At 40.1% G+C, this 24,514-nt stretch overlaps 1 protein-coding gene across 5 annotated transcripts in view; it reads right to left on the bottom strand.

Moving 5' to 3' along the window:
* Positions 1–24,514, bottom strand: part of KIF13A (kinesin family member 13A) — a 201,406-nt gene that overhangs the window by 19,550 nt on the left and 157,342 nt on the right. For 3 of the 5 annotated variants that reach the window (XM_058555190.1, XM_058555192.1, XM_058555193.1), the window contains 15 exons: positions 23,544–23,757; positions 19,526–19,688; positions 18,072–18,212; positions 17,154–17,303; positions 14,847–15,008; positions 14,143–14,316; positions 12,111–12,262; positions 10,262–10,394; positions 9,920–10,066; positions 6,916–6,954; positions 5,208–5,307; positions 3,835–3,961; positions 1,907–1,962; positions 478–602; positions 34–210 (listed from right to left, as the gene is read on the bottom strand). In XM_058555190.1, coding sequence (XP_058411173.1) covers positions 34–210; positions 478–602; positions 1,907–1,962; positions 3,835–3,961; positions 5,208–5,307; positions 6,916–6,954; positions 9,920–10,066; positions 10,262–10,394; positions 12,111–12,262; positions 14,143–14,316; positions 14,847–15,008; positions 17,154–17,303; positions 18,072–18,212; positions 19,526–19,688; positions 23,544–23,757 — 2,060 coding nt within the window. The remainder of the gene's footprint in view (positions 1–33; positions 211–477; positions 603–1,906; positions 1,963–3,834; positions 3,962–5,207; positions 5,308–6,915; positions 6,955–9,919; positions 10,067–10,261; positions 10,395–12,110; positions 12,263–14,142; positions 14,317–14,846; positions 15,009–17,153; positions 17,304–18,071; positions 18,213–19,525; positions 19,689–23,543; positions 23,758–24,514) is intronic. The other 2 variants (XM_058555191.1, XM_058555196.1) reach the window with 1 other exon arrangement.

The raw sequence follows: 24,514 nt of genomic DNA, 5'->3' as shown, positions 1-24,514 counted from the left end.
ATATGCAACGGCAGAATCAGGCCCCGTTACTACCTGTTTGTTGTAAATATTGGCTGCAATCCGTTTTCGTAATACTAACTCCATAGCAGCCGGGTGGCTGAGCTGGACTGTGGTCTTCACTATTAGGTAAATCCTCTCATTCTGTGGGGTGACCCTATTCAAGTGAATGGAATCATGCACGGAGGAGTCCCAAGAGGCTGTGGCTGAAACCTAGGTGTAGGGGAAGGATGGGGAGATGGAAACAAGACACAACTGAGGTCTAGTAGTTTTACATCATACGCTAGAGAAAGAAAATAAATGCAATTCTATTGAATCATACATGTGTTTCCTCACCTTTTTTGACAATAGACATGTTCTATTTTTTAAAGTTCCCAGTCCTCTTCCCCAAAGCAGACCACAGCAGTTTAATAGGAAGACATGCCCACAGGCGTTTGCACTAATCCGAATCCCTTTAAGAGAATCTTAAGGGTCAATTACCTCCTCATCACTGTGCTTTATGATGGGCAAGTAGAAAAACTGGCTGCCATGCTCCTTGGGCAGGATGGAGTTCACGCCTGATGCGTGGGTGCCCACGAGTTGCTCATTGGCACTGAGGTCATCCGCTAACCAAGTCCAGGGCACAGAAACAAAAGCGGGGGAAAAGTCAGATTTTAAGCAAACATCAAAAAAATTTTAAATATGCTTTCTGTGATGATGTTTACACGTAATCATTTTAATTTTTTTCTTTCATTCCTTATCCTGCAGTTGAAATAGAGACTCCGATACTCACAGCAGCTTTTATCCTTTACAGAAACAACTCTGACAGCCAAAAGGAGCCTTTGTGAGCCTCCTACAAAACAGACTGAATATATTCTATACGCGGTCCTTAGAACAAATATTTTCACTACATAAACACATCTTAGAATTTTATTGCTTTCTGATGGCAATTCCCCCTGTCACCTAGTCCTGGGTTTGTTGTCCTACTTAAATAACTTACACTGAATTAGAGATTTGAGCAGTTCTATTATCAATTTAGAATCAAAGTTCTGAGCACTTGGGAGAGACGTGAAGATCATATTCTTCCAACGCCTTACCCAATGTGGGATTCACTCTTCACAAATCTCTGTGTGTAGTTATCCGGCCTTTGCTCACACACCTCCAAAAACGGGGAACTCACCACCTCGTGCGGCACCCAGTCTACTCCTAGGCTTTTACAAAATTCTTCAAATGAAGAGCCAAAGCCAACCTCCCCATGTCTTCCATTCGTCCATTACTGGCCTTCCCTCCAGAAGACAGGTATTCAGGCTGTGTTTTAAGGGTCCCAAGGGCCCGGCAGAAGGGCCTGCCAGAGCCTGCCCATCCCCAAACCCTGCAACTCTGCTTTTGTAGTTTACACACAGGGTTCCATTTAAGATTTTGAAAATGGATTTTACTGCTAAAACACAGTGAAAACCACTATTCTAGGTTCACCCAAGTTTGATCTAATTGCTATTGCAAAGGACAACCTTTAATGCAGGGTTACAGTGTGATTATGTTCTGGAACCAATACTATTGAGCATGGGGAGCAAAGGGTACTAGTCAGAAATGCACATTCCTAGGCCCTTGCACAGCAAAAAGATTCAGAATCTCTGAGGGTGATTACTTTCTCAGGTAATTTCTGTGTCTGTTAAAGTTTCAGAGCAATAACTGCTTTAATATTTTTGTATGCAGTTCTCAATCTCCCAAGTGCTCTCTTTTTATGATTAAATATACACATCTCTCTTCTAGTGATTCCATGTCGTTGTTACATATATTTGGTTGGACTAAAAACGTCACCTAGATATGAGTAACTAGAAAAGTGATTTAAGGATCACAATAATGTGGGTCTGAACAGATTACAACCTTTAATTAAACGTGATAACTCCTGGAATATTAGGTGTCTACTCACCATTCAAATCAAGGAAGAGAACCGGTATGTGGGTTTCCATTCCAGGTGGTGGGATCCTAAATTTAATAATAAAATTTAATCATAACAAAATATATGTTTTATACCTTGGTAGATAATCAAACACCACAGAGGAATGGAAGCAGAAGAGAAACACTGTGGACATACAGGTTCTATTAATGAAATATTTCCACATTTCTTGATATCCCTATTAACACGAATCATGGGAATTATGTGACATATAAAGAACTACCAGTTGTATGAATTACATGTAATTAACTGAAACAAAGATTATTTGAAGGCTTTCTAAAAATAACTCTAGTGATGGGAAAAAGGGAAGGGGATGTTGTTAGAGTGGGAACAGGGAACAGGATCAGAACCCAGAGGAAGTAAAGAAAAGGGACAATATTTAAAAAGCTCAAAGGAGGAGACAATGCAAGACGTGTGAAAGGAGGCGGGGTCGTGTGCAGGAAAGACCAAAGCAGTATTTTATCAAAGACTGGCCCACTTGCATCAGCATCACCTCAGGCCTCTTAAAATGAAAAGTCCTGGGCCCACCTTTTTTCTTCCAAATCAAAATAACTAGGGATGAGACCCAGGACTCTACATTTTACAGACATTCAAGATGATCTGAAGTTGGGAAACACCTCAAATCAAAGAGACTGAGATAGGAAGAGCTGTCTAGAGAGGGGCTCAAGGAGCAGAACAAGACTGGGAATGAGCTGGCTTTTATAATAAGTGGCTGGCAGATACCCTGTATGTGACCTACAGGATTCCAGCACCACAGGAGAATCTGCAGGGAGAAACATTAGGTTACAAATTATGTGCCTGCAAATTCAGATTTTCTAGTTTCATAAGACGATGAAATCACTTACAATTCCATTTATCATTCTAGACACAAATAACATCACTAATGTTTCTACACCTATCCAAAAGAGATTATCTTGACATGTACATTCTACGTTCAAAAGGAACCTGATTTCTCTTAAATGCCTAGGACATATCCTTGGAACAAGAATGAGAATGAGAACAAGCAGCAGCAGCAGTTACCATTTAATGAATGGGCACGATGGACAAGGTATTTTTTATATATGATCTCTAATCCTTACAACAGTACCAAAAAGGATCTCCATTAATAGATCAGGAATAAACCCTCAGAGAAGTTAAGGAAACTTAACACTTCAGAGCTGCAGCTGGAAACTAAATCCAGATCTATTTGACTCCACAGCCTAGGATACTATGCTGCTTTTTATGAGCATCAGGATTAATTGATCAATTGATTGATTGACTGTTCATTGTTTATGGAGTGATTAAGTGCTAACTCTATGTTAGTGACAAAACTAAGCAGGCACCAGGGCAAAGAAGAAGATATATTTTCTATCCTCTTCAAGTGTATTCTGGAAACATCCTTCTTTCAAGCTAAAACAAGAGAATTTCTGGGGCCGGCCCCGTGGCTTAGCGGTTAAGCGCGCGTGCTCCTCTGCTGGCGGCCCGGGTTCGGATCCTGGGCGCGCACCTATGCACCGCTTCTCTGGCCATGCTGAGGCCGCGTCCCACATACAGCAACTAGAAGGCTGTGCAGCTATGACATACAACTATCTACTGGGGCTTTGAGGGAAAAAAATAAATAAATAAAAAATTTAAAATAAGAGAATTTCTGGAGATCAGGAAACCATGCCCACGTTGCTCACGCAGAGGAACAGAGGAGTGTGGTATATGATTCCTGGCCAGGTAATAAATGCTCTCTGGTTCCTGTGAAAGGAAGACGGCTGCAGTGGGGAGGAAAAAAAGAGAAGGCAGCCCTAGACATGGGTGGCCCTTCCCTGGGCAGCTCATGTTACTTAATATTCACTGTGACAATCCTGGAAAGTCAATTGCATGACTTGCCACAGGCCATCCACACCACCTTGTTTCAGGCCTGGTGGACTTACCAGTCAGCGGGCGCCCCGGGGATGCCACTGCCCGGCGCCGGCACCAGCACAGCATTCCTTTCCTCCGTCAGCCCCACCCACTGCTCCACAAGCCGGGCTTCCCGCTCCATGTCATCCTCTGTTTTCTCTGCAGGACAAAATGAGGGGATGAGCACCAAGAAGGGAGAAAGTACAATTTCCACATTTAAAATAAATAGATTTTTATTTGGTGATGTGTACAAATGACTTAAACATTCACTACATTCCAAAAAAGCATCTGAGGCTTTGAAGCTCAAGCCCAAGATGAGCTCAGAGAGGCCACGACACCAGCTTAAAGGACTGTAAACCAGGAAGAGTAAAAAGAACATTAGAACAGGGATTAGAAGACTTGGGTTATTTTACTGGTTCTGCAATTTGGGGAAGTTATTCAGCAGATGAGTCTACCTTCCTAATCTGTTAACAGGGGTAATACAAGTCATGTCTACTTCACACACTTGTTGGAAGGATCAAATGGAATAATGGATGTGACACTACTTTATAAAACCATACACCTTTTTATAAAGATAGAGGATTAAAAAACACCATATACTGCACTCTGCAAAACTAAATTTCTTTTCCTTCAGGCTCATTATGAAAGGGATTTTATTCGATATATTTTGAAATCCTCTTACCCATAATCCAACTCTGGATTACCTGGACACAGTCAAAGTGAGTTTTCATTAGCAGGCTAAGCACAGACACAGACACCAAGAACGCTGAACCAAGACATTTCACAGAGGGAGAATTTTTGGAGCTTCTACATGAAACGGATTAACATTCACGATGTGTCCTTTGGTGCAGAATCAACCACAATGAGTGGATCATGAGGTCAGAATGAGAGACTAAAGGTTGTAAGAGCATATTTCTACTCTAGAATCCAAGCGGCCATTGCCAGCAGAGGCACACTGCGTGGCCGTGGAGCTGAGTGGCCGTAAGTGGAGCTGCAGGCCAGCTTCAGGCCATGCTGGACTAGCTGAGCGCACGGCTACCGCCCAGCAGGCGCTGGGGCTGACCTCGCAAGTGCTGCGGTTTCAGAAGTGACCCTTTATTTGCTGTCAGTCCCAGGTTCTGAGCCTGGAACACCTCATACCGAGATATTGGTATGGATAGCATTTGCATTTATCAAAGCGAAATTTGAGTTTAATGTTTACTGTAGTAGTTAGAGTTTTAGGAAAACTTATTACCCTTCGAATTCAGAGCCTTCTTAAACCAACAGTGTATGATTCATTAATATCTATAATTGTTACAAGTTCAAAAAACTAAGACACTATTGTCCAACGAATGGAAGAAAACAACCAACCACCATTGTCTAGAAGTGAAAAGCTATTCCCAGGAAAGAGTTGAATCTCACATACCTTTTTTATTGCTGACTTTTTTAATCTGTTCATCTAAGTATTCTCGTCGTTTGATGAGTGCATCAGACCACTTCTCTCTTACACAGTTTAAGTCTTCTTCCTGACATCAGGGAGGGAAAACATTGTCCTGTAGAATGCATAGACAACTATTTCGTTTTTTAAAAAAAGATGTTTAAGTTGATTAGGAAACTTTTCATTAGGAAAGGCCATTGAACATTGCTGTGTGATTAATATGCCAGAAAGCAGAGAGGCCTTGGTAATACTGCATGCTGATCAAGGTTCCCGTTACTCAGAAATCAGAGCCCCTGAATTTCCAAAAGGATAATTACACTTAAAAGCAAGAGAAGCTCAAACTATACCAGCTGTTGGATGATTCTTACATAGTATGTGCATGTGTGTATTTAAATTATAGCTATTCATTTGAAGGATTTTCAATTCCAAGCAGGACACCATGAACAGAGCCCAAACCATGTAAGAGCAAATGGAATGGAAAACGACAGGCATTTCATAGTTCATAGTTCAATGGCCTGATAACGCGTATTTTCTGAAATGCAAAGAATAGATCAGCAGTGGACCTTTCGAACTTGCCGCAAAGATTTTATCTCCAACCACTACTGCGAGGCTAACCAAAAAATCTCCCATGCAAAAACCCAACATGCAGCCAGCCATGCTTTAAGGTCTCCCAGGAGCAGCCGCTGGACTTCGTGAACAACGTGGCAGGAAGCGCACAGACAGCCGCAGGACGTTAGTTAATGGCGTTGCTGAGATCCAAGGAGATGCTGCTATTTCCCCTAAGGTGTGTTTTTGTTTGCTCGTTTTCTTTCTTAGTAAAATTACGAGGAGGGAAAGAAACCCACCAATTCTATTCAGAATTCTCTTTGACTTGCCTAATTCCAGGCTAATCCTCAAGACGTTGCATTAAGAGCAGACACCTGAGGACTTCTAAGACTTGACCTACAATGTACCCACATTTTACAAACAGGAAGGCACACTGAGAAAACATGCTCTGAAAACTTATGTGGAGAATCAGTAGAAATACTGGGAACCAAACCCAGAAAACTTCCTCCCAGTTTGCCGCCTTGACATTACTATTATCTCACATTTCATGATAGCAGGCCAGTCAGCACTGACTAGGTGAAATTTCACATTAGCACATATTTTTTTTTCTAGATTTCCAAAAAGAAAAAACAGATTTAAATTCTTCAGGTTATAGATAACTAAGCTTTGTCCTAACGAGAGAAGAAAACTAGCTAAACAAAAAAAACTACGTTTTCCTATCCAGCAAGAGTCTTTTAAAGTAAAATGGCATATTAAAACAAAACCAGTCTGTTGGATGTAAGGAGATAGTGCAGTTTTGCATAGGAAAGACAAGAATCTGCTTCAAGATTATGGATGGGTAACTGCACAATTTTTAAGATCACCAATTTGACACAGTGATAATGGTCTCAATTAGAAAGGGTTTGTAAGCTAGTAATTCGAGATGGCATAGCAAAAATGCAGTATCTGGTTATAAATTTTGAACTGACAGAGGAATCTATAGAAATAGTATTGTAGCCCTGATTACATGTAAAGCAAATCAAAAGCAAGTGAAAAACTGAATATTGTTGCCCTATCGTCCTCCTGCCTCCTCCCTGCCCTCTGCTTTGCGGATGCTGGCAATTAGCAGTAGCTGTGCCCCATGCCACAGGATTGACAGCAGCAGCAATACCTGATAACTATCCATATCATCACCATCCTCATCATCTCTCTGGTAGGAAAAAAATAAACACAAAGGACATGCATTTTGTTTCTCAAACAGCACACAAGGAAGATAATTCTTTAAGCTTAACACACACATTACAATGAAAAGCACACACGACCTCAGCATAATAAAACATTTAATTGAATCTCAAAAAAGGTTTAGTGGATTTAATTCACTTGTCTATAATTACTTAAAGAATTTAAGTTTTGTTCTTTTTTTTAGATAAAGAAAGGAGTCATTAAAAAAAGAACTCTCTTAGATAAGAGGAACTAACACCATTGGGTCAGGCCTTACTCCACTGTTATGCAAATAGTTGACATATATTTATGGGTGAGCTATTTGGCTGAGATTTAGAATGGATTTAGAAAGACAGAATGGCAAAACTAGACTCTATTGCTTAATCTTTTAGTGTTAGCCCTGAGGCTGCTAAGGCCCTGAAGGATGAAATGATTTAACCCAAGGATCAGACAGATGGTGGCAGGGTCAGACTGGAAGCCAGGCCTTTAGTCTCCCACCTCAGTGCCCTTTTGCCTGCCCCACACCACTCCCACTGAGGAAATCGTCACAGATGAAAGCCCACTGGGAACCCAGGCTATATACATACAAGGTTCTGTCTACTGTACTACTGCAATAAAAGCACAGGCCACTACTTTGAATATATGGATCTATCATTATCCACTATTGGATACAGCAGTATCCATACCAATCAGTTGGAAAAAATCAGAACTGTCCTAAACCCATGGCAACATCTTACAATAATTACATAAAATAACAATTTTGGCAAAAACACTTGGCAAAACAAATTCACCATGTTGCAAAATAAAAGGGTTTTAGTTGAGACAATTTTCCTTAGAAACTAGAATCAAGAAATTCCCATTTGTAGAGAATATCTACCCATATGGAAGCAGGCTCTACTCAAAATGAATGCTTGGCCATGTAACATCCTTCTGTCATTTTTCCATGGTTATTGGAAGGTTAATATTCAAACAGGCAGTGACGTGGTCAGTTATAGAAAAGACAAACTTTTTTTTTTCAAATGCTTTAAAAATACAGCTCAATTATTCTTATATCTAAGTATACATCAAATTATACTTTTTTTAAAGCACTTTAAAAATATAGTTAAAATTATTCTCTGTGTAAACTTCGAGATACATTTTTTAGTTTGGTAACCATCATTATCATTTAAATAATTCTAACTTATTAAATGCAAGCCTAATACTGAAGTAATTTTTCTTGAACTAATTCCCCATATTAATGAATAAAGTACAAAGAGCTCTAATTTATCATTAATTTTTAGACTAAGGACACACTTCTAGTAACTGAAAACTAGTCTGAGCTCTCATGATGTAGAACTGTTGTGAAATCACCACATTCTGGATTGGCTTGAACTACTGCATCAGAATAATTCTAAAGCACTACGTCAACAGCAACAAAAAGTTACTGGACACGACCTTGAGCATGGCAGCAAAGAAAAATAAAAGCTTTAAAACAGTCACAGTTTAAATTTGCATGGCTGCTACTAAGTTCTTAAAAGAACATATGGCATTGGGGAAAGGGTGATGTTTTAGAGCTCAAATTGTGACAAAGATCAGTTTTAACTCAAGAAGTACAGCTGTTTGAAAAAGGGCAGATCATCAGTCTGTGTAATGTTCCTCAAATGGGAACATTTAGTCCGTTAATGATCCATATTCTGGAGGTCACAGTGTAGGACACAGAGATTCAAAGTTTTATCTAAGATCAGAGATTTATTAAGCCACAAAATTTTACTGCAAAAAGGGACCTCAGGGAATTATGAAGTCTACCTCATTGTTTTGGAGAAGAGAAAAAGGGAACGTGAAGTTCAAATTACCCAGACAAGGGAACCATTCAGTAAGACCGACCTAGACTTAAGAACCTGGGTGTCCCCACTCCGGATCTGGCGTTCTTTCTACCAGGCCCTGCAGCCACCCCAAAGTTGATGGCCAAGTGAGGGACTGAACTGGGACAAGAGCACATACAATCCAATTTCCTACTCCACACACAAGGAAAAGTCTGGTGGGGGAGCCTCTCCCAAAATAGCAGACCCTATCCTCCAACCTTGATTCATACTCTCTCAGGCTTTGAGAGCCGGAAGGCCTTCCTTAAGGCCCAACAGTCCAAGCCAATGCTCTTTTTAGCTTTCAGAAAAGTCTTTGCCTGAATGCCACGAATCCAAAAGGAAACTGAGATAGAAGATGAATCATTCTTGAGAAGAGCTGGGTTTATGCCCAGACTCCCCAGAGAAACGCTTTCTCTCTGTCATGATAGGGAGAATGTTCCCTCCCTCTTACGTGTGGCCGTGAGGGAGCCAGAATGTAATGGTCTGATTCTTCCTAGTCATATCTGCTGGTAAAGTGGGGACTTCGTGAAGCACATGCATTCTTTCAGGCCACAGAAGACAAGTTTCCTAATCTTAAAGTTAATTCTCACAGAGTTCTGACTGGTAATATGAAGAACAATTCTTAAAGTTTTCATCTTTTAATTTTTTAAAATGAGAACAGAAGTTTAGTAAATGGAGATTTAATGGACAAAAATGAGCAGGTGGACAACTTTTAATTAAAAAAAAAAGTAGAGCTTTCAAAGAACTGGTTAATTATGCCAGTGTATGGGGGTAATTTCATATTAATAAAAGTGGATCAGGCTAGGCAGCAATGCCAAAGATCCAACATAATTGGGCTAGATATAAAATAAACCCTGCCTTAAGTAAATGAGTACTATAGTATTAATATGTTTGTGTTTATACATAAAATCATTATTAATCAACCCTAAGCCAATACAGTATTTTAAATCTTGAAAAAAAAGGTAATGGATGGAAATATGAATGGGGGGGACACAGATACATGGTTAAGCCAAGGAGTTCTGTTATATTCCCAAACAGGTCTCCATCACAGATCACTGACTGCCTTAATTCTGCATTAATCAATCTTTGTTATTTCAAATCTGTTTGTCTTACCTGGTAACTGTCCAGCCCTCTTTGGAGCTTAGTGGACCTGGCAGTCACACAGCCAATGGATACTGACAAGACGGCTTCAACCATAAGTGGCAATGTCCCTGAATGCTGTACAGGTTTCACTGTGACTTGCACTCTCCGGGAATGACCCTGCAGAGGTGGGGGTGTGATGGGTGAGTGATGGGGAAATGGGTGCCAAGAATGGGAATGGAGAGGGATGGGGGAGGGGATAAAGGAAAGGAAAAGAATTAGGGAACAAAGAGGCAAATAATTAGAAAACTCCCAGGAAACTGTGTATGAGTGGGACAGAGAGAAAACATGAAACAACAAAAACAAACTTAGTACCTGTCTCAGTTGAAAGATGCCTCCTGTGTTGACATCTTTTGCCTGATGAAGCTCCACTGCAGCGTAGTCCCCTAACTCATTCAATTCCAGTATGGAGATCCACATTTCTATTCTCCGAGTTACTTCATTCCACCTACAAAACACATTCCAACAAACAACAATATCATCACCCAGGGACATTATTTTTCTTATTTAACTCTTAAGACAACCCTATGGTGTAGGTTCTTTTTATTTATTTTATCGAGGTATAACTTACATTCAGTGAAATGTCCATATCTCAAGCATAGAGGTCAATGAGGTCTGACAAATGCACACAACCTGTGTAACTCACCCCATCATTACCTCAGAAAGTTTGCTCATGTCCCTCCACCCCAGTTCAACCCCCAACTCTGGCAGAATCCATGTAACCTCACAGATTAGTTTTGCCTATTCCAGAACTTTATATCAATGGAATCATGTAGTATGTACTCTTTTAGGTTTGGCTTCTTTGATTCAGCATAACGTTTTTGAGATTCATCCAACTGGGTATCAATAGTTTTTTTTTTTCATTGCTGAGCAATATTCTATTACATGAATAATACTACAATTTGTTTATCCGTTATCCTACTGAAGGACAGTTGCGTTGTTTGTAGTTTGGGGATGTTATCAATAAAGGTGCCATGAACATTCATGTACAAGTCTGTTTGTGGACTAATGTTTTCATTTTTCTTGGGTAAATACCTAAGAGTAGGATTGCTGGGTAATAGAAGAGGTAAATGATCAACTTTACAAGAAGCTGTGACTTTTCTCACAGACTTTGGCTTGTCTAGTCATTTTCATATTGATGTCTTTTGATAAGCACAAGCTTTTAATTTTGATTATGTCCAACTTAAAACTTTTTTCTTCTGTGGTTAAGTTCTTTCTGTGGTCTCTCTTTTGTTTTTGGTGAGGAAGATCAGCCCTGAGCTAACGTCCGATGCCAATCCTCCTCTTTTTTTATTTTTATTATTTTTTTTTGTGAGGAAGATCAGCCCTGAGCTAACATCCATGCTAATCCTCCTCTTTTTGCTGAGGAAGACTGGCTCTGAGCTAACATCTATTGCCAATCCTCCTCCTTTTTTTTTCCCCAAAGCCCCAGTAGATAGTTGTATGTCATAGTTGCACATCCTTCTAGTTGCTGTATGTGGGGCGTGGCTTCAGCATGGCTGGAGAAGCGGTGCATCAGTGCGCGCCCGGGATCAAACCCGGGCCGCCAGTAGCAGAGCGCGTGCACTTAACCACTAAGCCACGGGGCCGGCCTCCTGTTTTTTTTTTTTTTTTTTTTTGCCGAGGAAGGCTGGCCCTGAGCTAACATCCATGCCCATCTTCGTCCACTTTATATGGGACGCTGCCACAGCACGGCTTTGACAAGTGGCGTGTCGGTGCACGCCCAGGATCCGAACCTGCGAACCCCAGGCCGTCGAAGCGCAGCGTGGGCACTTAACTGCTTGTGCCACTGGGCTGGCCCCCATGGTCTCTCTACGAATCTGTGACTATCTGAAAATCATGAAGATACTCTCCCGTTTTCTTCTACAAGCTTTATAGTTTTAGCTTTTACATTTAAGGTTATGACCCATCTCAATTAATTTTTGTGTATGGTGTAAAGTAAAGGCCAAGGTTGTTCTTTTTCCACATAGATATGCAGTTGTTTCAGTTTTATTTGTTGAAAAGACTTTCCTTTCCCCTTTGAATGTCTTCGACGCCTGGTGGTTCCTTTTATCATACTCATTTCACAAAGGAGGACACAGGTTCAGAGCGAGTCTTGCATTCTTAATCACTGTCCAAGTGCTAGCCTTGACCCCGTGTCTAAAGCTCACAGCCAAGTACAAACCTATCATGCAGCGTTCGTGTCTTCGCATGAAGAGAATCGACTTCCCAGATGGAGCTACCATTTCCAGCACACCGGTGGCCCCATACTTCAATTGCCAGTGCTCCATCTGAAATGAACTCCAGGAATTCTTCTGTTACGTTCACCACAAAGTCCTGGGATATGGGAGAGGAAGGAAAGAACGACAAGAATTATGCACAAAAGAATCTGTGAAATTTCTTTTTTACCTTTCAATTGTATATAGATTCACTTTGGAGTATACTGGCCTGATCTCAACCTTAAAACTATCTTAATAACCTTAAACGATGTAACAACTTTAAAACCATAAAGAATCACAGAATATTAGATCTGGAAGGGAAATTATGAGGTAATTTAATTTAACTCCTTTTTCTTATCAATGAGGAAACTGAAGGAAGCAACTTGTCCCACGTCATACTGCTTGTTAGCTAAAGAGCGGAATCTGAGTTCCCTTATTCCTGGGTCACTCTTGGTTCCATAGGACCACTCTGACTTTCAGCTGGCATAGACTAATCAGCACATCAGAAAAAGAACTTCTGATTGTTCCTTGCTATGGCTTAGAAGACTAATAACAGAACTAATTTTATATGATTGATTATCTTCATGACTCAGTGCTCTTGCTCTTAAACTCTCTCACCCCAATTCCTCACTGTAAAAGGTAAACAGGTAAGGGTGAGGAAATGAATACTGAACTGACTGAGAAGTACGGCAAATCACCCAGAACAAAGCAGTAGTCAAGGAACCAAGCAGTTTCTTTCAGCATCTCAGTGGAATCTCCGGTGCAGACAACTCTGTGACTCTAATTTCTGGAAAGAGCTGTGCTATATTGATTTAACCTTTTACTATCTACCTTCTTCTTTATTTTATTTGGAGACAGAGCTAGAATTTTGAAAGGAAAATAAACTTAATCACCAATTAGTATAATCTACACATTTTAGAGACCAAAAAAAACTCCCTGGTCATACAGTGAATCCAAGGGCTCTGAGACTAGTATTTAGTAAACCAGTTCTTAACTAAAATGCACTTAAAGTTCAAGTTTCATCTTCTAAATGAGCAGCTTTATGGATCCAAAGAAAGACAGGGAATATTTAAAAGAGTATTCAGAGAACAATAACAAAAAAATGATTAATAAAGATTTTGAGAAACAGACTTGGTGAATACAGGTAAAAAAGTGGGCTATTCGTTTTCAGAAAAAGAAAGACTTGACAGTCTTTACATATATGAAATTTTATAGGTGATTATATGGCTTTGTTTTCTAAGTGTAGAACCAGAAAGAATAGGCACAATTTGCAAAAGAAAAGGTTTTGAGTATCTATTAAGGATTATCCAAGGAAAAACAAAATTACACAGAGGCTTGAGTATATCTGTCAGAAGTGGCTTGTTGGCGGTCTGATATGAAAGCCAGGAAAGGTAGCTGATGTCACAAAGTAGGTCCAACCAATAGTCACCAAAAATTCACCTTTCCCATTTTATATTTTCTTTAAAAACTCCTATGGTACACTAGAATGCTATGCTTAGAATGCTATACTATATTCAAAAGGATGAAAAACAGCTATAGCAACTTACCTGTTAAGATGTCCACATATATTAAAATAATAAGATGCAATTCTGCAATACGATTATGATCCCATATTTGTAAAAAAAATTTTTTAAGAAGGTATGTGTGCATGACAGTAAGAGTGTGTATCCAAGCCCATTTATGTGTACGAACATGTCTATCACACACATATAGAAGTTGTAGAGAACAGAAAACAGTTTATCAAAATATGTAGCAAACTGTCATTGGTGGTTACAATTCTGGGGAATAAGATTTTGGGTAGAGGTCTTTCAGATTGCATTTTAAATACTTTCAAATTATTTGAATTTTTAATGCAGTAGACTTTGGGGTTAAAAAGCCCAATAAACATACTACGTTTATAAAACATTCTTATGCGGAAAACTTCTAAGTTACAGGTAGAGTTTTGAACCGCGCCAGGTCCACTGCCTCCCGCGTAGCTCGTTTGTAACGGCACCGTACCTTACAGTGAGAGAAGGTCACGGTGTACTGGGCATCCTTGGACTGTGGGGACGGCACCTCTGGGTCCACAACTGGGGCAGCCACTGTAGACTCACACTGGTCCCAGAACGTGTATTGACAAAAGACGAAATTCGAGAGGTTTAAGGGCAGCCCAGTTGCCTCTTTAATTTTTACCTGAAGAGATTAAAAAAATGCAATATAACTCCTATAAAGAAAATATTAAACTATGCATCCTTTTCTTATTTCAACAACCTCAAATTTAAGAGTAAGTGATGAAATAGATCAGTCATCCGTTTGACATCTGAAAATACTTGGCACCATTTCAATAAGGGTTCTATCTCTAACGAAATCTGGACCACGGTTCTGTAACCACAGTATATAAACTTGGCAACAAATGCAGACATCCCTCTAAAATTTTCCTAATGACTGAGTTTCTGATGTAGATGCAACCTTTATTAGAAAAGCACGATTCACTAAGAAACATACACTCCTTGCATGTCAAAGACATACAGACTTTTGAAATTTCATGTAACTGTCATCAGAAAGTGTGCTACACTTCTGGAAAAAGTACGGTCCACCATTGTATTTCTTGTCAGAAAGCTGAACTTTTACCATGCTCTATGAAAAACTCATACGATTTTCTATAAAATTGTTTTGAGTTAAAAAGGTCATCTATCTGCACCGCCCCATCACTGTCCTCTCACCCGGCATGTCAGTTTTTTGACTCTGTGAATGATTTCCCCGCTGCTGTCCACGACTTCAAGGCTCCCACTTTCACTGGAGTTCTCTGAGGAATCATCCTCCACCACACGCTCCGGTACAGCTCCTGTGACGCGCATCACTTCCACATGGAGGCGCCCTGCAACCTGGGTCAAGGAACCAGAGCACCTGGGAGTTAAGAGGTATCCCATGGACAACACTGACTTGAGACAGAAAGCTCTCTACAACATCCCTGGTGAGCAGCTCCGTAGCTACTGCTTGCCCATTTCCAGCAACAGGAAACTCAACACTCCCAGAGCCAGTCCATTCCATAGCTTGTCCCTCTAATCATCTTGCCTTACTTTAAGCCAAATTTGCCTCCCTGCAACTCGCCTTCGGGAGTCATCTTCATTCTCATCCTTCTTTTGTGGGGCAGCCCATGAAGAGCTTAAAAGCAACGATCATATTCTACTTGAAGTCATCTAGTTTCCATGTTGGTATATTCATTCTCTTAATCATTTGATCAAAATATCTGGCCTCACGGGAATAGCAAAATAAAGACATGGGCTCTGCTGTTAGGGTACTCACAATCAAGCGGGAAAAGACAGAGAGGAAAAAACCCAGTAACAACAGCATAGACTAGCTGCTATAACAGAGATATGTGCAGGTTGTTATGGGACGAATTTATCCACTTAACAAACATTTACCAAGAACTGACTCTGTGCCAGGAACTGTGCTAAGTGCTGCGTTATAATAGTAAATGAAACAGACATGGTCACTGGGCTCATGGAGCCTCTATTCTCTCGGGAGTAGAGAAAGGGTATGTAACTCACATGGGGGCTGGGACAGGGTGAAGAAGGGCTCCATGAGGGGGCAAGACCTGTTCCAGGAGGAACAGCATATACAAAGCCATGAACTTATAAGGAAATGGTTCTTGTAAAACTATTTTTTTTTTTTTTAAAAAGGCTTAAAACTTTCTCACTATCCTGGTGGTTCTCTGGCTAGGTGCTAGTTTATCTTAAAGTTAGTTGCACAGAACTGAATTAAACAATAAGGACTATCCTGAACATCCTCAGAGTGTTGTAAGTGGTCAAGTTATCTTTCATTACACAGTTTAAGGATGTAATAACTGGAGTGGTGAAGATGACACATGTTCTGGCAGTGCTGCTGTCATCTTAAATAGTGAGGCTCATTTTTAGAGGCAGCTGAGACCCAACTTCCATACAGCAATTGGCACTGGCACCACCAAGGACCTGAGGGTAATTAGTTGATGGTATTTGAGAAGTGAGACAAATATGGAGGAAGTAGTTAAGAGGGAAAGAAAAAGGGAATAAGAGAAATCAGCTAGAAGATAGGGGTTTTAAGCTCTTTTCAATGCTTTTTGAGAATCTAATACGTTTTTAATATGATTTCAGGGGGATTCATGGAACACTCAAAGCCCACCACAGACCTGAACTTAAGAACCCCTGACTAGGGACTCAGCCACTGAATCCCTTTGCCACAGGAATTGTGCCCATTTTTAACATGAGAAGAAGCAACTCTAGCCCACTGGTCTTCTAGAGCAGAGTGTTCACAGGGGGGTCACCGCATGTCAAATGTGAGCTGTGTACTTGCACACCACAACTGGAACCTAGGGCTATTTTCCAGGTTCTCTTTGAGCAGAATGGCATCCTATTCTCAGCCTCCTCTAAGAATCACAAAAATTAACTTAGTATTTCAAGTTTGCATGTTATTGAAGGACAAGCTAGGAAATAAGAATGTTACTAAATTTAAAATAATAATATCAGTTGATGAAATGGATAAAATTAAAAAGTTTGAACTTGAATATTTTCTGAAATGTCTTAGGCCTACAAAGGGCCACTATATTCAAATGCCTGAAATATAAGAGTTTAAAAGGGGGTAACAATGGGATGGGTAACCCTGTTTTCTTTGAATACTTTGGATTTCAAAATAATCCTCCCAAGTTGTATCTTGTAAAGATCACTCAAGAGCCAGGAAAGAACTCGAGTATATCACAAAGATAGGAGATTAAAAGAGAAATGAATACGGGGCATAGAGCTGAATCAGGTTTCCAAAAAAATTCTAATTCGATGAAAACAAAGAAAAAAAATTGTGAACCACAAATATGTGTTACAATAATGTTTTAAAACCATGACTTAATTTTGATAATTTTTATTGATATTAGTAGAAAAAAGGATGTAGATCCTGACTATTCACCCTAGTTTCTTGATCTACTTTAAGAACATAACCTAAATCAAATAAAAAAAAAACTTGAACAACCATTATTTTCTCCGAGGCTGGTTTATCCTTACCTCCCCCTGCTGGCTGATGATGGGGACTGCATACTGAAGTTTCACATCGCAGAAGAGACACTCCAAGAACACATTAGCCACGCCAATGAGGTTGTGATTCTCTTGTGCTTCATAGAAAGGGTCACCTCGTTTCCCACAGAGTCGCTTTGCCTGAGTGATAGGAAAGGCAGGTGGGCAGACACGTAGGAAACAAAACATCAACTTAAATAAATGTTATTTAAGACTAGCATTTAAAAATTTTTTTTAAAAAAGCATTTATCCAAATAAATTAAAAAGAAGTAAAATTAGAACCATGTCACATAAATAAAACAAAATGAGAACATGGGAGGGGCTTGTCAGTTGGGGAACTAAGTGATATGTGTGTGGAGGGCCCTTTCTTATTTACTGCCTCATCTTCCCTATCACACCACCAGCAGCCTTTTTCATTTCATTCCCTGTGCTTTGCTTCATTTTCTTCACCGAGTCTTCTTTTCCATTATTGAGTTCTAAAAAGTGGATTCTGCTCTCTAAAATTCTTCTAGCCAGCCATGATCACAGCTAGGGGAGCATTAACATATGCTGATAAGTACACAACCCATGCTGGCTCCATCCCAGCTATTTTTCACAACAATGACGACACAGCGCAAATTTACTTTCCTCCACTTCATTCTACTTGAGATATAGTGAAAACGCAGCTAAATAAGAATATGCTCTGTGTTCTCTTCATCTAGTTACTATCCGTGTGGGGATCACACGTGATATTACTGTTCCAACATAGCACTCTTTCCAAGATCACTTTTACTCCACTTTTCTAATATAAATGTCCAAAACACAACTACAAATATCCACTGGCACGTGTGTGTGTGTTCTGACAGTTAAATTACTTATATTCTCCGCTTTTAAGGTGATCAAGTCTCCTTTACACTTTGTCTCTTTTACCTCAGGAACTTTTTCCTTCCATTCTTGATAAAGGTCTCTCATATCAATTAATTTATTCTCCAGCTTCTCAATGGTCCAAACTTGGGTGCTCTTTCCTTTCCTCCTCACCTGAATTGCTGGCTCACTCACTATTGCTCCTCTCTGCATAATGAAGACAAACAAAAACAAACAAACAAAACAAACCTTCTTCTCACTTTCTGGATTGTTAAAGCAATATAGATTATCATAAAGTAGCAAGTTTGAAAAAAACAGGTAATGCAAAAGAAGATGAAATTCTACCACCTAGGGAATGTTCTGGTTTATTTTCCATATTCTACGTATACTCATGCACACACTTTTTATTTTTATCTCAATCAGAACCAAACAAAAATATAAACTTCCTATCCCAATCTCTCCACAGATTTTATACTATGATCATCTTCTTGTGTTGTTGTGCTGTTAAATATTCTTCATGAACGTGACTCTTAATGGGAACACAGAAACCCATTAGATGAATGTACCACACATTTGACTAATTATCCTACTGTTCAACATCATGGCTATTTCAAATTTTTGCTATTATAAATGCCACTATGACAAGCATCTTTGTACAAAAAGCACATAAATCTTTATGTACACTTCTATGACTATGGACTTAGAATAAATTTCTCAAAGAAGAACTCCTTGGGCAAAAGACTAAAACCTGGCAAGACAGACGAGCTACTCCCCAACTCACTTCTAGCTTGCTTGCGGGAAGGAAAAATGAATAGATGAAAAACGATTTTTTTCAAAGATTCTCCCTGCAGGAAAAATTTTTCAAGTTGAAATGAAACTTCCAAATGGCCTGCAAAGAGTCCTTGCATGTACATAGAGAAAGGTATCATACTAGTCTTCCTTTCTTGTAGAATTCACTCTTAAAATGTTATTATAACAAAACATACACATATCTCCCATTTCTGAAGGGGGCAGTTACATGAAAGAGAAAAGCAGGCGGGATTACTTATACAGTCATGCACTGCTTAACGATGAGGACACGTTCTGAGAAATGTGTCGTGAGTAATTTGGCTGTTCTGTGAACATCATAGAGTGGACTTGCACCAACCTAGATGGTATAGCTTACTCCACACCTATGGTATATGGTACTAATCTTATAGGACCACCATTGTACACGTGGCCCGTGGTTGACCGAAACATCATGTGGCACATGACTGTACATATATTTCTAGTTTCACTGTTTTAAAGAAAGCATTTAAATTCGCAAGTCCTTCAGCCACCAAAATTCTCATATTCTGATCATAACATATCTAAGGGCACCAGTTAAGAAGCATCCTTACCCACAGAAGTCTATAGAGGAAGTCTTAAAAAAAAAAAAATACTCTGGCTCCCATCCGGATCTCCTCATGGATGCTTTTTGATGTCAGGTTTATATTCCGTATTACAGTATTTACTCTTGTGCATCTTGCTCTCATTCTTACCTTTCTATTGGCACTGAGGTTTGCAGCAGGGATCTGTAGAGTCACCTGGTAGTCGGTGAGTTTGCTCATTTCCTCAGCTAAGAAGTTTGCCTCCCTCACCAAGGTATTAGCTTTAACTAGCTGCTCGCGCAGTTTTGCCAGGCTTTGACGGAAGAGTTCATCCCTGTAGTATAGCAGGAAAGGAAATGAGGAAATCTAAAAGAAAAGAAAACTGCTTCCTAGTGAGTCATATTATTAGAAAGTGGTAGAAAACTCCTTTCAGGCAATATTTTTCAATCTACTTTTGCCAAATCACCTCTTAGCCTTCCCTCCTCCCACCAGGATTCGGTGGGCTGTTGGTAACCACTGATAAGGAGAAAAATATGGAGTGACATACGCAAATACCATGTTTTAAATTACATAACATTTGAAAACTACTAGATTTTGATATTGTGATGCACAAAAGCTAATACAAGAATCCTTCAGGAAAAAGAAATGATGACAACTTTCATGTGCTTTAGGGGTGGGGGAATAGGAGTTTGGCAGGTGAAAGAGATCTGGAATTAGAAAGAAGAAAGTGTTTACACAATTTCTTAAGTTGGTAAAAGACAAGAAGCGGGTATTTCTGTGGCAGCAGGAACTCATTTTTCAACTCTCTACATAATCACTTCCTGACAAAAGCTTCTCTAACACCCTGACAGAGTCAAAACCCTATTATATGTTCTCCCAGCCCCACATCTTTTGCCTCAGTAGCATTTATCATAGCTATAATTTTTCACTTATTTCTATAATTATTTGACTAATGTTGTCCCCCCCATGAAGCTGTAAGTGCCCCTAAGGCAGGGACCCTGTCTTTTTTTTGCTTGTCATAACACTTAATTCCTGGCTAAGTGCATGGCCAATTGTAGGATAATTCAAAAAAATACCCACTGAATGAGAGAGAAACAGTATTTCTGGATTCCACTTGCTCTATACCCTATACAGCTTCTCTCTCTTACCATTTGTACACCTCCTGCCCTTACTGAACAGGGAAGTGATGAGCTTGGAACACCCAAACATCTACTCATTTCTCATCACCTTAAAAATGACACACGAGGCACACTGCAAAGATGTCAGTATAAAATGACCTAAAATGTATCACATGTTGATACTGCCTTCCAGCTTTTTCAAAATTACATTATCATTTTTTTCAGTTACTCACGCTTGATTTTTCTTGTGTGTGTGTGTGAGGAAGATCAGCCCTGAGCTAACATCCGATGCCAATCCTCCTCTTTTTTGCTGAGGAAGACTGGCCCTGGGCTAACACCCGTGCCCATCCTCCTCTACTTTATACGGGACGCCGCCACAGCATGGCTTGACAAGCGGTGTGTTGGTGCGTGCCTGGGATCCGAACCTGCGAACCGGAGTGCGCGCCCTTAACTGGTACGCTACTGGGCCGGCCCCAGGCTTGATTTCTTTCAGCCAGCTCACTCTTTTCTCTTTTCCACAATATCTAGAAAAAAGCCTTGTTGATTTTTCCTTTATAGCACCTCCTACATTTCTCTCTCTCTCTGTTTTTTCATTACCCCTGGTTCATGTTCCTCACACACTCCCAGTAATCTCACAGCGTCCAGCCTCTTCCTCCTCCATGATAAGACAGTCCTTATAAACCCCTTCTTTCTCAGGCCACTCCTCTGCTCAAAACCTCCTCTTCTCCCATAAAATAAATCCCAAACATTCAAGTCTGTAGGCCTCCTGCGTGCCCTAGCTAATAGTTTTGCACTTAATTCTCCCTACTCCTCTATAAATCACCTTCTAGACTAAACAAAACTTCTTGTGTAATCCCCCAAACACATCTTACTCTTCTCCATTGCTTCACATTTGCTTATGCCAACCCACCTATCCAAAACGCCCTCCCCACTTCTCTCTGCCTACCCAGTCTCCACCCTTCAAACCCACTTGAAATCCTTCCTTTCTCTGCAGAAAAGGCTCAACTTCACTGGACTCTCATCCTCTACTAAACAACCACCGCACTTAACTGTGCCCTGTACCCAAATGGCCATCACATTCTTGTTTATCACTCCAATAATTTCACACAATCAATGTTTACTAAGCACCTACCATGTGATAACATAATTTAAGGCACTGGGGATACTTCAGTGAACGAAACTGATTCCTTGGCCCCAGAACTTATTTTCCAGTGGAGGAGATCAACAACAAACAAATAACTATATAAGTGTAACATTTCCTATTGTTGAGTAAAACTGTTTTTCAATTTACTACTATGATTTAATTTTTACATATTTATATCTTAATCTATATTACAATATAAGTGTACAGAGAGAATAAGATACATCTCTATTTACTTTGTAATTCTCATAAGTGCTTAAATACACTTGATTCTCAGCCCCTCAACATTGACTTAGGTATGAGTCCTTCAACATTTCACAAGCCATCACCATTTACTTAGATATGAGTCCCAGCTTGTTATATAACCACCATCATTCATGACATCTTAAATTTTATCCAGTGAAACCTGGTGAAATCAACATTGTAACTATTCTTATCTTTTTGAATTACATCCCCAAATATCTTTTCTACTCTGTTTGTTTTTAAGAATTTGAGCCTCAAAGAGAATCAATCTGGAATTATGGTAAGTAAAAAAAAATTTTTTGCCATTTAACTAAAAAACACCATAATTAAAAGCAATCTACCTTTTCTATTGCATACTTTTGTTTTTGTCTTTTACAATCTTCAGTACCTAGAAAAGTAAATAAGGAGGATATGTAGAAAGGGTATCAGCGGGTACCATGACACCAATTACCCTCAGCGAGCTCTTGCTTGGAGAAAAGCCACCAGCTCATGGCATATGTGGAAAAGGCAGCTCTTCTGAAAGAGCACCATCTGATAACCTGTGTCTGTTTTACCCAGGCACAGTAAAATATAGAGTAATATAAGTATGATAAATATTCATACTTCAGTATCCAGACAGATGAGCAGGCAGTGGAAAATGTAATGGCCTCTTTTCTCTTGGTTTAGAACAATCAAGTGCATTACTATGACAAACCTTCTAATACTGGGTGGGCTTTCCTTTTCTCCTCTTAGGGGTCATCTTCCCTGGATGTGGCTCAAGGTGAGCATCTCACTGCTAGTGAGAGGTGCAGTGTGGTTGGAGTAGGGCCTCTGGAGTCAGCCTGCCATGGCTTTGATCCCACTGCCCCTTTGGGTAAGTCATTTAACCTCTCAGCCTCAGATTCCTCATGTGTGAAATGGAGGGTGAAAATGGTAAAATAACGTAGCAGCTGTGAAGATTAGATGAATAGATGCAGAGCACTTAGTGCCTGGCATGTGGTAAATGCTCTATAAATGTCAAGTGGTGCTTTTATTACTATTATTAATTATTTTCATAACACAGGTGTTATTAATGGGACTGTAGACAGACCTGGGTTGAAACCCTGGCTTTCTCATTTACTAGGTGGATGATGGAGCAGGATATTTAAACTGACTGTCCTATCTACAAGACACAGACAATAGTTCCTACGGCATTAGCACCATGCCTAGATTGGGTAAAAACACAACAGAACTCAGCAATAATTTATTGTCTTTATTGTTGTTTTTATTATCACTACCACCATTTCCTCCACCACTACTTCAGTTCTGATATAAATATTTTAAATTGAAAAAATTCACATGTAGTAGATTTCTTAACACTAAAGTTGTATTTAAATAGAATCGAAAGAGAAATAAAAAACAAGAAATGCTTTTATGCTAAAGAATTATTCAAACTTTCTCTGTTTCAATACCTAACAGTCTAAGCCTTCTAACTTGGTACCATTTTTACGGAAGGGTAGAGCAGTGGAAAGGAGTGTCTTCAATAACATTACATTAAACATACTTAGGATAGACGATATATTTGAAAGGAAAAGCCAATTGCTAGTAATCCAGATATGGGACTAAGATTTCCTTCTTTGCTAAGTTTGCCTCCCTTTGACATGCCTCATAACCTCCTCCCCCAAAGCCCGGGACCTTGCCTCAGGGTCTCCCGGGTCCCCGTTCTCACCTCTCCTCTGCCCACTGGGTCACCTTCTGCTGAGCCGTCTGACTGCTGTAGGCCAGGCGGTCGGGGCCGCTGCTCTGGGGCTGCCTCTCAGGGGAGAGCTGCTGGCGGAGTTGCTCCAGCTCCCGCTCATACATGAGCCGCTGCTCCTCAAGGGCACTCCTCTTTTCTTCCAGGTATTGTTTCTCCAGGACCTGGACCACATTTTGAACTGGGTCTGGCGAGCCAAGAGATAATGCAAAGTGTCTTCAGTGGTGGCTAAGACAGGCAGCCTATCAGTGCTGCTTCTTCCAGCAAGAACCACCTCCTCCCCCAGGATCTGGTCCTTCAATATGTTTCCTGTGAGAGGCCTGAGCAGCCCGGTCAGACGAAATACTCTCAATTTTCTTTTTACTAACATTTTAGCTAAATGCCCTATGAATTTTATTTATTTTTTTCCCCCAAAGCCCCAGTAGACAGTTATATGTCAGAGCTGCACATCCTTCCAGTTGCTGCACGTGGGACGTGGCCTCAGCATGGCCGGAGAAGCGGTGCGTCGGTGCGCGCCCGGGATCCGAACCCGGGCCGCCAGCAGCGGAGCGCGCGCACTTAACTGCTAAGCCACGGGGCCGGCCCTGCTAAATGCCCTATATATACACATTCCACACACCTGCTATGTTATTCTCCTCCACTTGATGAGCTCATCCTAACATTTAGATAGATCTTTAATCTACTATAAGCAAATGGTAGAGGAGGAGATGTGATCCTATCCAATGAGAACAAAAACTTCATGAAATGTAGGACAACTTCAAAGACAGAGCAAGATCTGTCTTGCTTAAAATCTTTAAACAAGATTTTATTTTGATAATAGTCAATTTCTGTGCCCATTTAGCGTCGGTTTTGGTATATGGCAAAGGGTTTATAATTGGATTTTAACCACAAAGCTCATTACTCTTGAATATCTTTAACGTGGGAAGAAACAGATTACAGCATAT

This window comes from Diceros bicornis, chromosome 14 (assembly GCF_020826845.1).
Source record: "Diceros bicornis minor isolate mBicDic1 chromosome 14, mDicBic1.mat.cur, whole genome shotgun sequence".
NCBI lineage: Eukaryota > Metazoa > Chordata > Mammalia > Perissodactyla > Rhinocerotidae > Diceros > Diceros bicornis.
The sequence above is the reverse complement of the archived record's forward strand: the minus strand, read 5'-3'. Positions and strand labels throughout refer to the sequence as shown.